The 18,258-nt window shown below is 37.8% G+C and overlaps 2 protein-coding genes and 1 long non-coding RNA gene across 4 annotated transcripts; 2 read left to right on the forward strand and 1 right to left on the reverse strand.

Annotated features, from left to right (window-relative positions):
• The first annotated feature begins 1,829 nt into the window (after positions 1-1,829).
• Positions 1,830-13,324, forward strand: LOC139815160 (uncharacterized). Its single transcript, XM_071781829.1, has 6 exons — positions 1,830-2,399; positions 2,541-2,699; positions 2,813-3,008; positions 3,446-3,715; positions 3,801-5,640; positions 11,904-13,324. Exons 2-5 carry the CDS (start codon positions 2,546-2,548, stop codon positions 4,063-4,065), a joined length of 885 nt encoding a protein of 294 aa, XP_071637930.1. The 5' UTR covers positions 1,830-2,399; positions 2,541-2,545; the 3' UTR covers positions 4,066-5,640; positions 11,904-13,324.
• On the forward strand, positions 7,093-11,439 carry LOC139814629 (uncharacterized). Of its 2 annotated transcripts, XR_011732505.1 has the most exons (4): positions 7,093-7,589; positions 9,560-9,646; positions 9,861-9,964; positions 10,227-11,439. It is a non-coding gene; the product is annotated as an uncharacterized lncRNA (long non-coding RNA). The 2 variants fall into 2 exon arrangements; XR_011732504.1 differs by lacking the exon at positions 10,227-11,439 and having other exon boundaries at positions 7,097-7,589; positions 9,861-10,181.
• Positions 13,325-14,566: 1,242 nt separating the features above from the next.
• LOC139814893 (uncharacterized) lies at positions 14,567-15,157 on the reverse strand. Its single transcript, XM_071781419.1, has one exon. It carries the CDS (start codon positions 15,155-15,157, stop codon positions 14,567-14,569), a length of 591 nt encoding a protein of 196 aa, XP_071637520.1.
• Between the last annotated feature and the right edge of the window lie 3,101 nt (positions 15,158-18,258).

Below are 18,258 nucleotides of genomic sequence, written 5' to 3' on the forward strand. Positions count from 1 at the left end.
TAGGGTTTTTTAGATAAGAAAATGTTTTATTATTACAAGTATATAACTTTGTAAATAACAAGAATACAATAATTCCGCGAGCTCTTTTTGCGAATCAGAAGAAAACGTCGAGCCGCCTGCTCCGAAAAGGCAAAAATGTTTTGTTGGAAGAGATGTATAGAAGACTTCAGCGGCCTACTGTCCGTGAAATATTAAAAGAAAATGAACAAAGCCGCTTGATATTACGAAGTTACTTACAAACAAAGACATTATCAAAATCAAAGCATTCCCGACATATTCTTTTTATATTTATTAAATACTATTAAGAGGATGCTGGAGCCGCAGACGAACTCGATCAGCGTCGATAAAGAAGTGCTCACCGATTCTTACACATTCATACAGAGCGCAGGCAAACTCGATCAGCGTCGATAAAGAAGTGCTCACCGATTCTTACACATACATACAGAGCGCCTGCTCTAGGGCCACCCGTTATACTGATCCGTATGTTTTTGGCTGAATTCGGGGAGACGCGTAAAGCCCCTTGCACAATGCCAGGCAACAGGCAATAGGAACAGGAAATAACCAAAAAATCGTTAATTACAACCTAAAAAATTCAAATGCTATGATTGGTTGGCAATAGGCAATAGGCACAGAATTTCCAACGTGACGGAAACTCTGTGTCTATTGCCTGTGTCACTGTTTATTCTGCATTTATACATGATTTCTGATTTCTATTCCCTGTTCCTATTGCCTGTTGCCTGGCATTGTGCAAGGGGCTTAACATGTGCATATGAAATTTTCAAACACACTTTTCTCTTATACCACCGACGAGATACTATTAAAGACCGACAACCCTGGGTAAATTTTCGTGACTGCCCGGGGGCCCGGTGGTAATTGAAGAATACTGACATTATCGACTGTTTTGGCTATTCGACTATTCCGAAAGAAGGAGTTTTATGCGTACGACGTAGTTGACGTCCACTTTCTCAGGCGGCGCGTCAGTATACGTCCGTTGGAACGGAATGATCCCGGTGGCCGCTCTCAGGTTTCTCTCTGTTATAAATATTTTCTGTATTTGAAAAAAACACCTACCTTGGTGGGATTCGAACTCGGGACCTCTGGATCGTGAGCCAACTGCCTTACGTGGTAGACTACTTCTTAATTTAATGTAAGTGTTATATATATAGTCTACATATGTCATCACCAGTGCAAATATATAATTTTTCAAAAATCATCTTCAGAAACAAATTCAATTTAAAAAGAGTAATAAAATTTTAAATTGGCTATATGATATAATATTATATTAATATTATATGATGAAAGAAGACAAATTGTACTTCCTACAATAATAATATTAGTCAAATAAAAAAGGCCTTCAATGTTTTATTATAGATATTATATTAATAATATCAGATTAATTATTAATTAATTTTGATGACCTTTGAAAATTTGTGTATTAAGGAATACTCAAAAGGTCCTGATTATTGCCTTATTAGGCTTGCTTTGTTATATATAGCCAGGCATGCTTGATATGACACCAGTCAGGACCTGATCTGGCATGCCGTAGTCAGGCATGCCTCATTCATATCTGATCAGGGCCATACATGACAACAGGCACGCCTGAATAAATTTTCTACTCGGGTAATAACTTATAGAAAATGTCCGGTATTCGAGAAGAATGCACAAATTAATATTGTAATTGTTGCATCAGTCGATCGTTGAGCAGCTTGCTAGATCGGGAGAAGGGAAAAAGGGTACTTTTCGATAAGTAGACACACCGTGTACAATGAACAGGAAACTTTTAATTATTCATAAATGATCGATCCGTGTGACCAACTAGCATCACGGTCGAAGCATGATGGAAGAATACCAGGTGTAACATTCCCGTGGATGCGCAGTCGTTCAAAGTAATGGCCGCTCTTGAACCAATCAGAAATTAGCCCCAAACTTGAAAAACCAATATGGCCACCGCTACAAGTTAGGTTAGTGGAACCCATGATCGCCGTTGCCGCGCGTGTACCAGGTACGCTTAGAGCCTTAGTGCGCTTGTTGTCGTCGACGTCGTCGACGTTACCGAATGTGTTATCGTGGTTCACGTGGTTGTAGCTGTTAGGCCGTGATCGACGACAACAATCCGCTGTGGCAGAGAAAGTTTTATCAGAGGTAACCTCGCCGTTTTCACGAGATTCCTATCGCAATTTCGATAAGTTCGTTAAATACTCGGAACGTGAATCAACGACAAACACGTCGTGAACACGTGATCTCTCTTGTTCACATCGCGCGTGATCCTGATGTCGTTCTCTTCTCGCCTTCGTCCTTGGGTCCTTCGTGAATATATATTATCGCACGATAATCCGACCGCCACACTGTCAAACGCAAAACCGCTACTATTTAAAGCAGGAGCAAGACCAATGTGTAAGGTAAGTTGTGTGTGAATATCACTGAATTAAATGAATAAACCACAAAAATACCTATAGCTTGTAAAAATGATAAAAATTAAGCAATTGTAAATAGTGTATCAGCTTTTTATGAGTGTACTACATATTTGTTTTCGTTTGCAGACACAATGCCTTCATGCTGCATAATAAATTGCAAAAGTCGGACATATTATGCAGAGAAGAAAGGAATAATCTTTTATAGATTCCCAAACGAAGAAAACATTCGTCAGGCATGGGTAAATGCTTGTCAAAGGAGCGAAGAGAGTATAAAAATTGATTCTGGTAAGTTGATATATATATTTTTTATATAGTAAAATATAACAAAATGACTTATAGTATAATATTATAAATTATATCAGTATTAGATATTTTTTATTTCATTTGTATTATTGTAGCAAGAATATGCAGTCTTTATTTTGATGACGATTGTTTTATAACAAAATGGACAGACTCAATAAAAGCACCACCAAAACAACTGCGGCGGTTAAAAGTAGGTTCCATTCCTACAAAAATGTTAACTTTGGAAAAAACGAGAAAAAGAAAAATGTCCAACAGTGATATGGCAATCACAAGCAAGAGAATTAAAGTATTGTGAGTTTTCCTTTTTTTATAAATATATATTTACAAATTTTTGTAAATATTGTAACATTGTTACTTTTCATATTTACCTTGCATACTTACCTTTTATACTTACTTTGCATACTTACCTTTCATACTTACCTTACCTTGCATATTTACCTTTCATACTTATCTTACATACTTACCTTTTATAATTACCTTACCTTACGTACTTACTTTTCATACTTACGATATTTTATGAATTTTCGAGTAACATTTATGAAATATCGTATGCAATATTTTTCTAGATTCGGGCCTTTGAACCTATATTTATATGATCTTTTTTCATTCTTACGATGAATAGAATGTGCTCTTAGAGTTTGACGACCTATTTCTAAAATACACCCTGTATACATGCTTATTACTGTGTGTACATAAAAAATATTTAAACTTATATTATTTATTTACAGACAAAGCTTCAGAATACCAACATACTCCGATCTTCTGAAATGTAATGAAAGAAAAGAAAAAGAATCTTGTGAAACAAGTGAAAGAGAAGAAGAAGAAGAAGAAAGAGCAGAAGAAGTAGTTAGTCCAACATGTATTCCAAATGAAATAGAAGTACAAGAGACTTTTGAAAGAAATAAAACAGAAGAAAAAGGAAAAAGGGAAGAGAAAGCTTGTAAAATAAATGTGCAAGACAAAAAGAAAGGCCACAATTATGCAATAAAACGAAACATGTATGTATGCGTTTAAGTTATGCTTATTTAGTATCAATATTTGTGTACTATTGTAATGACAATAATATACTATTTCGTTTTTTAGAAACCAAGAAGTTGGTAATGACGAAACTGTTGTCACAAATACGTTATTGGAACTTCTAATGGATTCCGAAAAAAGAAATAAGGAACTTTTTAACGAAAATAAAGAATTAACGAAAATAAATCAGCAGCTAAACATACAAGTAAAAGAATTACAAACAAATACAACGCAAAATCATCCTATCATTACAAAAATGGAAAGAAATATACAAGAGAAAGCTGAAAATATTGCTGTCAATGCTTTGCGAAAAATATTTACGCCAGGATAAATAAAAAGTTTAATGTCATCGCATAACGTCCGTGTTAAATGGTCATCGGAAGATATAATATCAGCTATTGGTTTGCGATCATTGAGCCCGAAAGCTTACACATATCTCAGAAATGTAAAACAGGTTCCATTACCTTGTATATCAACATTGCGCAATTGGGTTGCATCTTTCAACATAGCACCTGGAATTTTAACAGATGTCCTCAAAATAATGATTGATAAAGGAAATAGTCTTTCCACAGCGGAAAAGTTAACAGTCATAACTTTTGATGAAATATACATATCTAATAAGTTGGACTTAGAAAGAAGAGAACAACGAATCTATGGTCCACACAAAACATGCCAATTTGTAATGACCCGAGGATTGTTCAAAAAGTGGAAGCAACCAGTGTATTACATGTACGATCAGCCAATGTCACGCGAAATTCTATTTACTGTACTGCAACATCTGTATCAAGCTGGTTACATTGTCGTGGCCATTACATGTGATATGGGCCCGACAAATATGAAGTTATGGAGAGATTTAAACATTGGTATCAATACTAATAGTCATTGCAATAAAAGCAACGTAATAATTACAGAGAAGCAGTGTTTTATTACACATCCTGTCGACAAGTCTTTGAAAATATACTTTTGTGCAGACGTACCTCATCTATTAAAGTTAGCGAGAAACAATTTATTTGATTCTGGTTTTTGCGTTGAAGGCAATATTGTGGATAAAAGATGCTTGGAAGAATTAGTAAAACTGAATGCAAATGATTTAAAAATTGCTCATAAATTGAGTAGAACACATCTCGATGCAAAAGGAACGAAACGTCAAAATGTGAAATTGGCAGCTCAAACATTATCTAATACAAATGCATTGGCTGTTCGATGGTGTGGGAGTAATAATCTTATACACTCCGTCAACTGGAAACATACCGCAGATATGTTCTGAAATTGTTTAATGATTGGTTCGACGTATTCAATAGCTCATTGAAATATGGCCATCACCGTGGGTTACACGCTTACGGAATAAATTTAGAGGAGCAAAATCAAACAATTACTAGAATGAATACATTTATCGAAGAAATGCGAGTTGGACAAAAGATAACTCTGTTGCAATTTCAGAAAGGAATCTTAGTATGCAATAAATCTTAACAAGAAATGTTTACATACATTAAAATTAAGTATTCGACCGAAGCGTTCCAGATAGAATACATACTTACCAGGCGATTAAATCAAGATATAATAGAAAATTTTTTCTCATATTTGAGGTCCATGGGCGCAGGATATGATCATCCGACGCCCGTGGAGATACGAAATCGTTTAAAATGGTACATATTAGGGAAGCACTCAGGGCATGTACTTTCGTCAGGAGTTCATAACGAAGAGGATTGCAGCTCTTCAATGCTTGTCGACGTTGAAGACGTACATTCCAATAACACTGCTGAATCTTCTTTAAATTGTCTGTGGGAAGATGAAAATATTTTCGAAGACGAAATATTCATGGATACTTCAATAGTAAAAGATAATTCGATGACTCAAAGAAGGGAAGAAACAGAAGAACATGATATACAAGAAGAAAGTGGAGAAGGTATTAATACTTTTTTTACCAAAGCACCCACACAGCACATAATATTGCAGAAATATTGCAGTAATATTGCAATATAGTGGAAATATTACGTATTACAATGAAATATTTCAGAAATATTACTGATGTATTACACGTTTTTAAATAATATTGAAATATTACAGTAATATTGCTGCAACATATTGTTGAAATATAATACTTTAAGTAGCAAAATAATGTCAAATGACATTTTAATGACATCTTATTGACGTCATTAAGACGTTATTAAGGTATCACAATCATACGTATTGCACAGATAATATATACCAGTTAAAGAATTTTGGACTGAAAGAAAGAAAAATCTAAATAAAAAAATGGGTAAATGTTTAGTATAACGCTCTCCTCTCCGATTTTCTTAAAACTTTGTAAAATTGCTTATTTCTGTGTGTAAAAAACATTCTGAGAAGGAAAATCGTCGCTCAGGTCTCGTTTTTTTTAAATTTAATTTCAAAGTTTTGATGTCGGTAAGGTAGGAAAATGATAATTTACGTTTTTAAAGTACTGCGCAACTTCATTTGAAGGTCACGTGACAACTGTCTGCTAATTAAATACAAAATATCTGCTTAAAACATATGTGTGCCCTGCTTTAACGAAAATCCAAGCGAAAATCATAACTTTTATAAAGCAGTGGATACACACGTGTGTGCCCTGTTTTAACGAAAATCACAACTTCTATAAAGTAGGGCATACACACGTGTGTGTGCGTGCCCTGCTTTAACGAAAATCACAACTTCTATAAAGCAGGGCATACACACGTGTGTTTGTGCCCTGCTTTAACAAAAATCACAATTTCTATAAAGCAGGACATACACACGTGTGTGTGTGCGCCCTGCTTTAACGAAAATCACAACTTCTATAAAGCAGGGGATACACACGTGTGTTTGTGCCCTGCTTTAACGAAAATCACAACTTCTATAAAGCAGGGCATACTCACGTGTGTTTGTGCCCTGCTTTAACGAAAATCACAACTTCTATAAACCAGGGCATACACACGTGTGTTTGTGCCCTGCTTTAACGAAAATCACAACTTCTATAAAGCAGGACATACACACGTGTGTGTGTGTGTGTGTGCCCTGTTTTAACAAAAATCACAACTTCTATAAAGCAGGACATACACACGTGTGTGTGTGCAGTGCTTTAACGAAAATCACAATTTATCAATTTATTAATTTATCAATTTTGGCCACGTACAGTATTTCACAACCATAAAATTTTAACCTAAATGGCACCGTTAATGAGTATGCGGACAACTTAATTTGTGAATATAGTAACAAATAAAGTTGCGCAGTATTTAAAAAACGTAAATTATCATTTTCCTACCTTATCGACATCAAAACTTTGAAATTAAATTAAAAAAAAAACGAGACCTGAGCGACAATTTTCCTTCTCAGAATGTTTTTTACACACAGAAATAAACAATTTTACAAAGTTGTAAGAAAATCGGAGGGGAGAGCGTTATACTAAACATTTACCAAAAAATGTGATGAAATCAAAAGAGACTGACTTGTACTTTTGGGGAATAAAAGTGATTAAGATAAATTTTATAAGTGGTGGTATTTAATTTTATAACTTGTTATTTGTTTTGTAATAATAAAAGGTAATTATATATACAATTAATTTTTAATTAAGAGCCAGTAAGTAAATTGATAATAAAATAAATGGATAAAATTTAAAATTTATATTTCTTATATAATCAATATTAAACTTTTCAAATTACGAGTTTGTCACACGGATAAACAGAACGTTTCTGAGTGCGTAAGTGGAGGGAAGAACGCTAGTGTGTGTGGCTATGCGCTTGGTCGCAGCACCGACCCCCACCATTCCCGGTCTTCTCTCGCTGTCTCTTGCATGGCTCCGTGGGACCACACAATCACGTGTACGACACCGCACAGAAACAATCGTGTTAATTTCAGGTAATTTTTCTTTATTTAATAAATATTGTTCACACAAATATTTTTAAAAGTATTTTTGTATAATTATTACTAACTAGCTGGTTACCCGAGCTTCGCCCCGGAGGACATATGTAATAAGTAACATATATGTAAGACACGCAAATAGTCTCTCTCTCCTTCTCTCTCTCTCTCTCTCTTTCTCTCTCTCTCTTTCTCTCTTCCTCTCTCCCACTCTCTCCCTCTCTCTCTCCCTCTCCCTCTTTTTTTCTCTCTGTCTCTTCCTCTCTCTCTCCCTCTCTCTCTTCCTCTCTCCCTTTCTCTCTCCCTCTCTCTCTCCCTCTCTCTCTCTCCCTTTCTCTCTCCCTCTCCCTCTTTCTCTCCCTCTCCCTCTCTCTCTCTCTCTCTCTCTCTCTCTTTCTTTCTCTCTCTCTCTCTCTCTCTCTCCCCCCTCTCTTCCTTTCTCTGGAAAATTTCGTAACCGATTTCCAAAAAAATACCGGTTTTCAAAAAGATCGGTAACGAAAAACTATACAGTTTATAGCACTCCCCGGGAAATTCTACCCCTGTTTTATATACAATTCTTTAAAATTTGATCAATTATTTCCCGAAAAATTTGTCAAACTTCTGATACCAGTTTCCAAAAAGATCGGTAACAAAAAATTATATACTTTATAGTACTCCCCGGGAAATTCAATCCCTATTTTATGTACAATTCTTTGACATTCAGTCATTTGGAACCGGTTTCCAAAAAGATTGGTAACAAAAAATAGTACACTTTATAGCACTCCTCAGGAAATTTTACCCTTACTTCATGTATAATTCTTTGAAATTTAATCAATTATTTCTTGAAAAATTGGAAAAATTAAAAAAACCGGTTTCCAAAAAGATCGGTAACAAAAACTGTACACATCATGGCGCTCCTCATAAATATTCTACCCTTACTTCATATACAATTCTTTGCGATTCGGTCAATTAATTTCCAAAAAATTGGAAAAATTTCTAATACCGGCTTCCAAAAAGATCGGTAACAAAAAATTATACACTTTATAGCACTCCCCGGAAAATTCTACCCCTGTTTCATATGTAATTATTTGAGATTCGGTCAGTTATTTTCCAAAAAATTTAAAAAAATTAGAAAAACCGGTTTCCAGAAAATCGGTAACGAAAAACTATACACATCATGGCACTTCCCGGGAAATTCTACCCCTGTTTCATATATTTTTGGTAAAAATTCGGTCCAATTAATTTCCGAAAAATTGGAAAAATTTCTAATACCGGCTTCCAAAAAGATCGGTAACAAAAAATTATACACTTTATAGCACTCTCCGGAAAATTCCACCCCTGTTTCATACGTAATTCTTCGAGATTCGGTCGATTATTTCCCAAAAAATTAAAAAAATTAAAAAATCGGTTTCCAAAAAATTGGTAGCAAAAAACTATACACTTTATGGCACTCCCCAGGAAATTCTACCCCTATTTCATGTACCCTTGATAAAAATTCGGTCCACTAACGAATGAGTAGTTCGCGGACAGACGGACGGACGGACGGACGGACGGACGGACAGACAAACAGTCGGGTTTTATATAATAGTATGATATGTACATTGTACATATATATTTGGCGATTTGTCTTTAAATCCAAAAATAGAGATTACGTGGCATAACGGTCTGCAAAAACCACGTTAATATCATAAAAATCATTTCAATGACCATCTTAAAATACATATATTTGCCTTTATAACCTTATTGAACGAGTCTCTAATGAAATTATTTATTAACGACTTCATACTTAAATCTTGATGCTAACTTAACTTCAAAATTTTTAACAGTTTAATCCAACTGGATCCCTTAGTTGGAGATACGTGATAGAAATATGCCGATCCCAAATCTCCTAAAAAGCAGTTTAATCATTAATTAAATGATTTAACCATAATTATTTAACCATTTACATGATTTTATAATAATTATTGTTCTTATGCTATATGTTACAGTATTGCTTTCCATCAGTGGATGTTCATGCAGTCCAGAGCAGCACCAAGTAGTTTGGTAGAAGAGCAAAAGATTTATTTATTAGATATGTAAGTAAGAAAAAGTTAAATTTGATATAAACCATACTTTCCAATATTAATCGTCAATACTGAAAATCCAAAGTATACGTGTAACATCAACTACAGATTTTCAGTATACATAGATAGTGAATATCACAATACAGATTCATACTTAACCTACTTTTATGTTTAAAATATATAATTAGATGTAAATAATAATTACTGTTTTTGTATTATGTTGCAGTGTTATGTTGCTTTCCATCAGTGGAAGTTCACGCAGAGCAGCACCAAGCAGTTTGATTTCTATCAAACTCTTCTGAGCGACAGCTTCATTTATTAGATACATAAGTAAGAAAAATTTAAACTTGGTATAAACTGCGTTCCAATATTTTAATATCCATGGTACTGAAATCTAAAGTGTATGTATAACATTAACCATAGATTTTCAGTATAGACAGTGAATATCGGAACACGTCATACTTAACCCCGTACTCTTATGTTTTAATATGTAATTATGTGTGAAATAAACAGGGTGATTTTTATTTCGTGTGCCAATCATCTCTGCTATAATTATCTCAGAAAGTATTGATTTATTGGAAAAATGTTTCAGATAAAAGTTGGAGAGTTCAAGGAGGACCAATAGACAATTTTATTAGATTTTGAGTCCGGGATCTGTGTTAAGCCTAATAAGATCCAAGTCAAATTATTTAAATAGAAACCCCCTTTTTATGGTATCATCTTTTTCTACTAATTAATATGAACAACTTTTGTCTGAAACATTTTTTTATTTGCCTTATACTTTTTGAGATATTCAAGGAAAACTTGGTATTTTTTTCAATATTTAGCTTACAATAGATGTTTGTCAATAAATGTTCGTCGGAGTGAAAAGTGGTACAGGACTTTTTGACTTGATTTGGTTTCAAGAATATACTGTTGCAATAGTATTCTAATTTCTTTAAATAATTGTGTACACATGAAAGCTTCAAGAAAATGTATACACAAATATTTAAAGAAATTAGGGTATTATTGCAATAGCATATTCTTGAGACCATATCAAGTCAAAAAATCTTGTATCATTTTCCCCTCCGACAAGCATTTATCAAGATATAAGCTAAATATTTAAAAAATTACCAAATCTTTCTTGAATATCTCAAAAAGTATAAGACAAATAAAAATGTTTCAGACAAAAGTTGTTTATATTAATTAGTAGAAAAAGATGATGTAATAAAAAAAGAGTTATTATTTTAAAAAAATTGACTTGGACCCTACTGGGCTCAACATGGGTTCCAGACTCAAAATCTAATAAGATCATCCATTATTCCTCTATAAACCCTCCAATTTTTATCTGAAACATTTTTCCAATAAACCAATACTTTTTGAGATAATTAGTGAAGATAATTGGCATACAAAATAAAACTCACCTTGTATAATTAGATATAAATAATAATTACAGTTTTTATATTATGTTATAGTGTTACGTCATTCTTTATCAGTGGAAATTCATACAGTATGCAGAGTAGCATGGAGCAGTTTTGAAGAAGAAAGAGATAGAAAAATAATATCAATATTATTTTCTTAATATTGTATGTAATACTATTATTAAAAATAACAATTTGATAAAATTTAATAATATTCATTAAAATGTTTTAATTTTTAGCAATATTAAATAAATATTATCTAATATTACACAAATAATATTATTGCGTTTACAATATCAATATTATTTTAAAATTGTATGTAACAATACTATTAAAAATAATTTAATAAAATTTAATAAAAATTATTAAAATGGTTTTTTAATTCCTAGCAATATTATACAAATATCACGCAAATATTATAGTAATTTTACCGTAATATTACTGATATATTGCAGTAATTTTACCGTAATATTACTGATATATTGCAGTAATTTTACCGTAATATTACTGATATATTGCAGTAATATTACTGCAATATTACTGAAATAAATATCAGTAATATTACTAATATTCATTTTCGCGGACATTTTAATATTACTGAGATATCTCAGTAATATTACTGCAATATTTCTGATACATTTCATTGTAATATTGCAATCGAAAAATAATATTGCTGCAATATTTCTGCAATATTATGTGCTGTGTGGGCAATAATGTAATTACTTATAATAAACATTTTTGTTTTTCTTAGTGAGGAATCAACGAGCAGTATACTGTTTTTAATATTACATAAAGAGTATACTGTTGTTAATATTACATAACAATTATTTCATTATTTGTTACTTCACATACATTTTTCATCTTTCTAGTGTTAAATTTAAGTACTTATGAGCCTAGTCCTCAAGAAATGAAGTTGGTCGACGATTTTGAGCGAATAATAGCTACTGATATCATTGAAAGAAATGCACTATTGTACGTTGCTGGATATGTTGCACATAGATATAGAAACGACTTTAGTGAATTAGGAATCCCTACCAAAGACCTTCCGAATCCACAACCTAATGATTGGCTTTGCATGTTTTCACGAGGAAATTGCATATATCCCTCTACAAGCTTCCAAGAAGCAGCTAATATAATGGAGCACGAATTTCATAAATTTCATGGCAATTTCTTTAATAAGCAGCCAAAAATTTTTGACACATTAACAGATATCATATGTACAAAAACTAATAATAAGTTTCCCAAACAAGTTATTGCCTGTCTAGTGCGTACTAGAACATACATCAGGTTAAGAAAAGTGAATAAAGATATAACACAAAACAATTTGATGAAGAAAAGAAACAGAAAGTTATATAAATTATGTAATAAAGAGAATCAAGACATTAATAAATATTGATAATAAATAAACAGAAACCATACATGCTGTAATTTGTCTTAGTTTATACACCTTATCTATACTTACCTTTCATACTTACCTTGCATACTTATCTTACATACTTACCTTTCATACTTACCTTATCTTACGTACTTACTTTTCATACTTACCTTTCATACTTATCTTACATACCTTTCATACTTACCTTACCTTTTTTTTTAACGTGAGGAAATCTTCTACTACTGGGATCCCAGGCCTAGAGCCCGATTTACCCAGTAGCCCCAAAGGGGAAGACCCCCCCCCCGCCCTCCGGGCAGAGGAACGGAGGGGAGTGTCGGATTCCATGCATGCACATCGCCCACGATACTGCATGCATGGCCTACCGACTAAAACCTCACGGTGTCTTTCGCTGCACCGTTATGGGGGGCGCCCGGGAACAGTTATTATGCATCCGGAACATATATACTTACCTTACTTTTCGTACTTACTTTTTATACTTACCTTGCAATTTATTGCATACTTACCTTTTATACTTTTTTTTCTTACATGGGGAAATCTTCCAAAGACACCCTCATCCCTTGGGCGAGGAACGAGGGTAGTGTGGGAATCATTACCATGTGCATCCCAGACTAAGGTACTGGTAGTGTATATTGGAACGCAATTTATGAAAGACATAATATAGTATTATAGTGTAATAAAATAGTGCATAAAATAGTACATAAATAATATAATATGTAATAGAATAATATTAATTAACGTAGATAATCATTTATTATTATCATTTTTTACTTATAACACAAGTTTTTATTAGCTCCCAAGTTTCTTGTATTTTACTCTTCCACATATTAATTTATTTGTATTTGTATTAACTGTATTACATATTTTCATTAATATCGTGTTTGAATTTCACGCCAATTTTGGGGCTAATTTCTTATTGGCTCTTCTTGTATTCAGCCGCCATTATGCGCAATGTTACACCTAGTATTCTTCCATCATGGGTCGAAGCAAGACTGAGGCGCTGCGGTGAGGCCGGAAGTTCGGAAGCTCGCGGAAGGCAAGACGGATCCTCATGAGAGTCGGCTGCGCGCGCATGCAGCGTCGCTCATTCAAGCACGCTAGACAAACTTAACACTTCCGCCGTCTAAGTGCTTTCATCTACGCTCTCACGCACCCCCATACTCTCGCGCAAGCGTTGGAACCTTTCCTTCGGTAACGGTTTACCCAGCAAACGAAAAAAGATTGAAAAGAATTAAAACGGGATTGCCAGGAATTCAATTAAGGACTTTCCGAATTCCATTCTGTCCAAAAAAGGGATTGAAATAGTTTCAATATCATGGAATTCCTTATTTTGGAAAGAATTTGTCTTTTTTGAATCCCATCCAATTCCGATACAAAAATATTATACCACTGAATGTCAGGTTAGGGATTAAAAAGTTTCGTGATGAATTCCATTGAATACCATTGATTCCGTTAACGAAATGAATACCACTGAATGCTAGGTTAAGGATTGGAAAGTTTCGTAATGAATTTCATTGAATACCATTGATTCCGTTAACGAAATGAATACCATTGAATGCCAAACTAGGAATTAAAAATTTCAGTATTGAATTCCATTGAATTCTGTCTATTATTCTGACAATAAAATAAATACCATTGAATGCCAGGATAGGGATTGAAAAGTGTCCGTGTTGAACTTTGTGGCGGTACGCGCCACCAATAGTACACGCCCAGGCGGTATCTGCATTACCGGCAGTTCGCGTCGACGCCGCTAGGCGTCGCATCGCCGGGGCATCTTCTCGAGTTCAAAGTTTCGTCTCGACCGCTATGTAAAGGGACCCCCTACGAGGCCTGACAGATCTTACAAATCTCATTTTCGGGCTAATTGCCCGTCGGCAGTAGTGCGTGTAATGCCCTTAGGCATACACAAAAGCTCACCGACGAACAACGGCGCTTGGTCGCCCAACGGAGGCGGACGTTTCCTAAACCATCTAATGCCATGCAATTCCATAACCTTTACGGATTCCATAGGATTGGATGGAATTGAAAATTTCTTTTTTGGATTCCATGGGATTGGACCATCTCATTTCGAATCTCATCTAATTTCATCTAATTCCGCTAAAAAAGGGATTCAAAGGTATTAAAAAATTTTAATATCTTTTAATCCTTTTGCGTTTGCTGGGTAGTCAATATGTCCGCCTTTTGCATTTCAGACGGAATATATACGACTTTGATCTCTCCGTTCTCGATCATCTCGCGAATGTGGTGACATCGGACATCGATATGCTTAGTCCTTTCGTGGAACTCTGGATTTTTAGCTAATTTAATAGCACTTTGATTATCGACAATCAATGTAGTCGCGTTCTCGCAACGATGTCCGATCTCGCACAACAAATGCCGCAACCAGACGGCCTCTTTCGCAGCGGACGATGCGGCAACGTACTCCGCTTTCGTTGTGCTCAACGTCACCATCTTTTGGCGACGTGAAGACCATGTGACTGACCCATTGGCGAGGCTATAAACATAGCCTGTGGTTGACCTTCGAGCCTCCAGGTCACCCGCGTAATCCGCGTCGGAGAACCCTACCAGCTTCGAATCGCTTCCGCCGCTTCGGTATTCTATTCCAACGTTCACAGTATCGACTAGATACGCGAATATCTTTTTTACAGCTCGCCAGTGAGTTAGAGTATGAGTATTGAGGAATTTACTTGCTGTATTTACCGCGAAGACAATATCGGGTCTCGAAACCATCGCGACAAACATGAGCGATCCCACGGCTTCGCGATACGGAATATTACTCACGCATTCATCATTCTTTCTCACCGGACATAATACTGAATGAGGATCTGCAGGTACACTTGCTGCCTTTGCTTCGTTCATTCGAAATTTCTCGAGAATGCGTTTTATGTACGCGCTTTGATGGATGAACATCGATTTTCTCTCTTTATCGCGACGAATTTGCAAACCGACAAAACAGCTTCCATCGCCTCGCGTAATTTCGAATTCTCGGCTGAACAACGTTGTTATCCGTTTTAGGACTTCTCCCGACTCGCACGCGATAAGACTGTCGTCCACGAACAAGGCTAGATAGACTTTACAGCCCTCGTACTCGCCGGTATAAACGCATTTATCTGCACTGGTTTCCTTAAAACTATACTGTCTCAAGAACCCGTTGAACTTGTGACGACGACGACGATGTCCTCACGGTCTCGCCGGCCGTGGAGGAGCGCGCCGTCGCTTTCTTCACTATAGATCTCTTTATAGTTCGCGATATTTCTCTCCGAAACCCCGATGGTAGCTCGACTGAGTATTTTTAAGATGTAATGTTGGGCGCCAGGTGCGATTCCTCGCACCACGATACACGAGATCGCAGTATTCTCAGGCGTGGGCTTCTTTGATTAACCGCGGTTGGAATAGGAGAGGGAGCGTAGCGCAATCATCACACTCGAATAACAAAGAACATAAAATTATATTTCATTGTACTGCAGATAACAAGTGGAAGGTAAACGTGTTCCACGGCGAACAAGCAGAATTCGAGTACGCGCCACGTGTCACCCCACGAGCGCGATACTCATTCCGTCGCTGAACTACACGGCAATCCCGATCGAATTCGTACAAGAGTATTCCCCGACATAAGTTGCAGCAAATTCTACCCGGACGGTCAAACGCGAAATACTCGAAACGTCTACTTCTAAATTTCCTTACGATCTACCGCGACGACGCTGGGGATCTTCACTCTCCCCGGGACGCACGAATGGCCTCACCCGTAAACGCGACACAACCGTGGGCCATTAATCTCGATGAAACGCACGGACATCCAATTACAAATGGCACGAGCTTAACCGGCAACGATAACTACGAGGCTCTCATACGCGCGAGAGCCACCTCCCAAAACTACGGCACGGTTAAGCCAACGACGAATCCGAAATTACACGCGACGAAATTGCCCGCACCGAAATTACACGCAACGAAATTACCCACAACGAAATTACACGCAACGAAAGTACACGAAACGAAATCCCACGCAACGAAATTACAAACACGCTGACTGTCGGCGGCCGTACGTACGCATCCCCGAGACGGGCACTCGCGATCACTTTGTCGCACGGGCCCTCCCGCGGTATGGCACTCGGTATGATTCAATTACGGCGGATTCCATGTATTCCCGCGGCACAACGCGACTCCCGGGAGGGCCTTGGTATCACCGCGATCTTACTTCGGGGAGGCTGAGCAGTGGCCTTACAAATTCCTCCTGGTTCCGGCAGCTCGTCGTTCGGCTCGCAGGGCTGGATGTTGCCGGGATGGCGGCTCGCACGACAGTAACGTTCCCTCGGTCCTGCGGGACCACGCTGGGCCCGCGCGCGCCCGTGCGCGCCGGTTTCCCTAGCCTGGTCGGTGCTGCGCCCTGGCCTGCCAGCGATCCCTCTAGGCGATCGCCGCGCCTTGCGAGAGCGCCCCTCGCATCCGCTGTCGTCCGCCGGCGGTGGTTTAAAAGCCCGCCTGTGTGAGACCGGCTGTCCAGGCCGCGACTCATCATCCGGCTGTTCGACGGCCAGGCTGGACGGGCCATGGCTCGTCGACCGGTGGCGATTTCCCGGTGGTGACCCCGTTCCTCGACGGGGACCTTCGTCGGGGCGTCCCCCCTCTCGGGTCCTCCGTTTCCGGGCTGCATTGCTGTTGTGCGGGCTATGTAGGTGCTTTGACAGGCCAGCGGCTGTTCCGGCTGTGGGCTCCAGCGTGACCCGTCCGTCGACCGTCCGTCCTTGGAAGCTCCCTGCTTTCCAGCCGTAAGTCCCTCGGTGCGGCATACGCCGTTACAATTCCGTGACCCTGGCCATCTGCTCCGCACTCCCTCGACCTGTAACGCTCGCAAGAGATCTTAAGCCTAACCTAAGTTCGCTCTCCGCCCGCCCCGGGCGGAGGCACCATCCCTGACGCCTCCCTCGGCCGAGCTCCCATCTGAGGTGAGGGACGTGACATTTGTCACGTCACAAACTTTTTGTTCCAGCACCGTGGTGCTTGCTTCAAACTATACAAAGACTTGTTTAGCTTACAGACTACACTCGCACTACTCGCACTTATTTCGCTGTTTTCGACATCGAGTCCCTCAGGAATCTTCATATGGATCTCCTCCTCGAGTTCCCCGTAAAGGAACGCCGTACGTACGTCAAACTGGACTAATTCGAAGTCCTCTTGAGCGACGAGTGCTAGCAGTACCCGTAGGGAATCGTACCTCACGACCGGTGAGAACGTCTCCTTGTAGTCGATCCCTTCGCGCTGTTGGAACCCTCTTGCACACAAACGAGCTTTATATCGATAGATATCTCCGTTGGCGTCGCGTAACACCTTGAAAACCCACTTGGAGTCAATGGTTTTCTTGTTTTCTTCTTTTGGAACAATAGTCCAAGTGTTGTTCTTCTCATGCGTGTCTAGTTCTTCTCGAACTGCCTCGATCCACTTCGACGAATCTCTTCCACTCACTGCTTCTCTGAAACTCGTAGGAGCTTCGTACTCGGCGAAATTTACCTCGTACCTCGCAGGAATTCGTAGCTTTGATCGGTCTCTGAGTTGTCGAGGTTCGACATCTTCATTGTTAACCGCTGGGACGTTGCGAACGGCGGGATTCAGTGGCATGTCTCGTGCCGGCTCGTCCTGCTCCGGTTCTTCGATAACCCGGTTGTCGTCGATAACTTCGTCCGTTTCTCCGTTCGGCATAGACCAGATCTCGTGTTCTTCTCGCGTTGTCTCGATCGGCTTCTGCGCTTCGTGGAATACCACGTTTCTTGACACTGTCACGCTTTTCGTCTCTGGATTGTAGAGCCTGTAGTTTGTCGAGTCACCTTCGTATCCCA

This window comes from Temnothorax longispinosus, chromosome 6, assembly GCF_030848805.1.
Source record: "Temnothorax longispinosus isolate EJ_2023e chromosome 6, Tlon_JGU_v1, whole genome shotgun sequence".
Lineage (NCBI taxonomy): Eukaryota > Metazoa > Arthropoda > Insecta > Hymenoptera > Formicidae > Temnothorax > Temnothorax longispinosus.

Excerpts from the sequence above, each read along its gene's own strand:
- LOC139815160 (XM_071781829.1), top strand. The coding sequence starts at position 2,546 with ATGCCTTCATGCTGCATAATAAATTGCAAAAGTCGGACATATTATGCA. Across the intron at positions 2,700-2,812 it reads GAGTATAAAAATTGATTCTG|CAAGAATATGCAGTCTTTAT; the intron begins GTAAGTTGATAT and ends GTATTATTGTAG. Across the intron at positions 3,009-3,445 it reads AGCAAGAGAATTAAAGTATT|ACAAAGCTTCAGAATACCAA; the intron begins GTGAGTTTTCCT and ends ATTTATTTACAG.
- LOC139814893 (XM_071781419.1), bottom strand. The coding sequence starts at position 15,157 with ATGGTTTCGAGACCCGATATTGTCTTCGCGGTAAATACAGCAAGTAAA.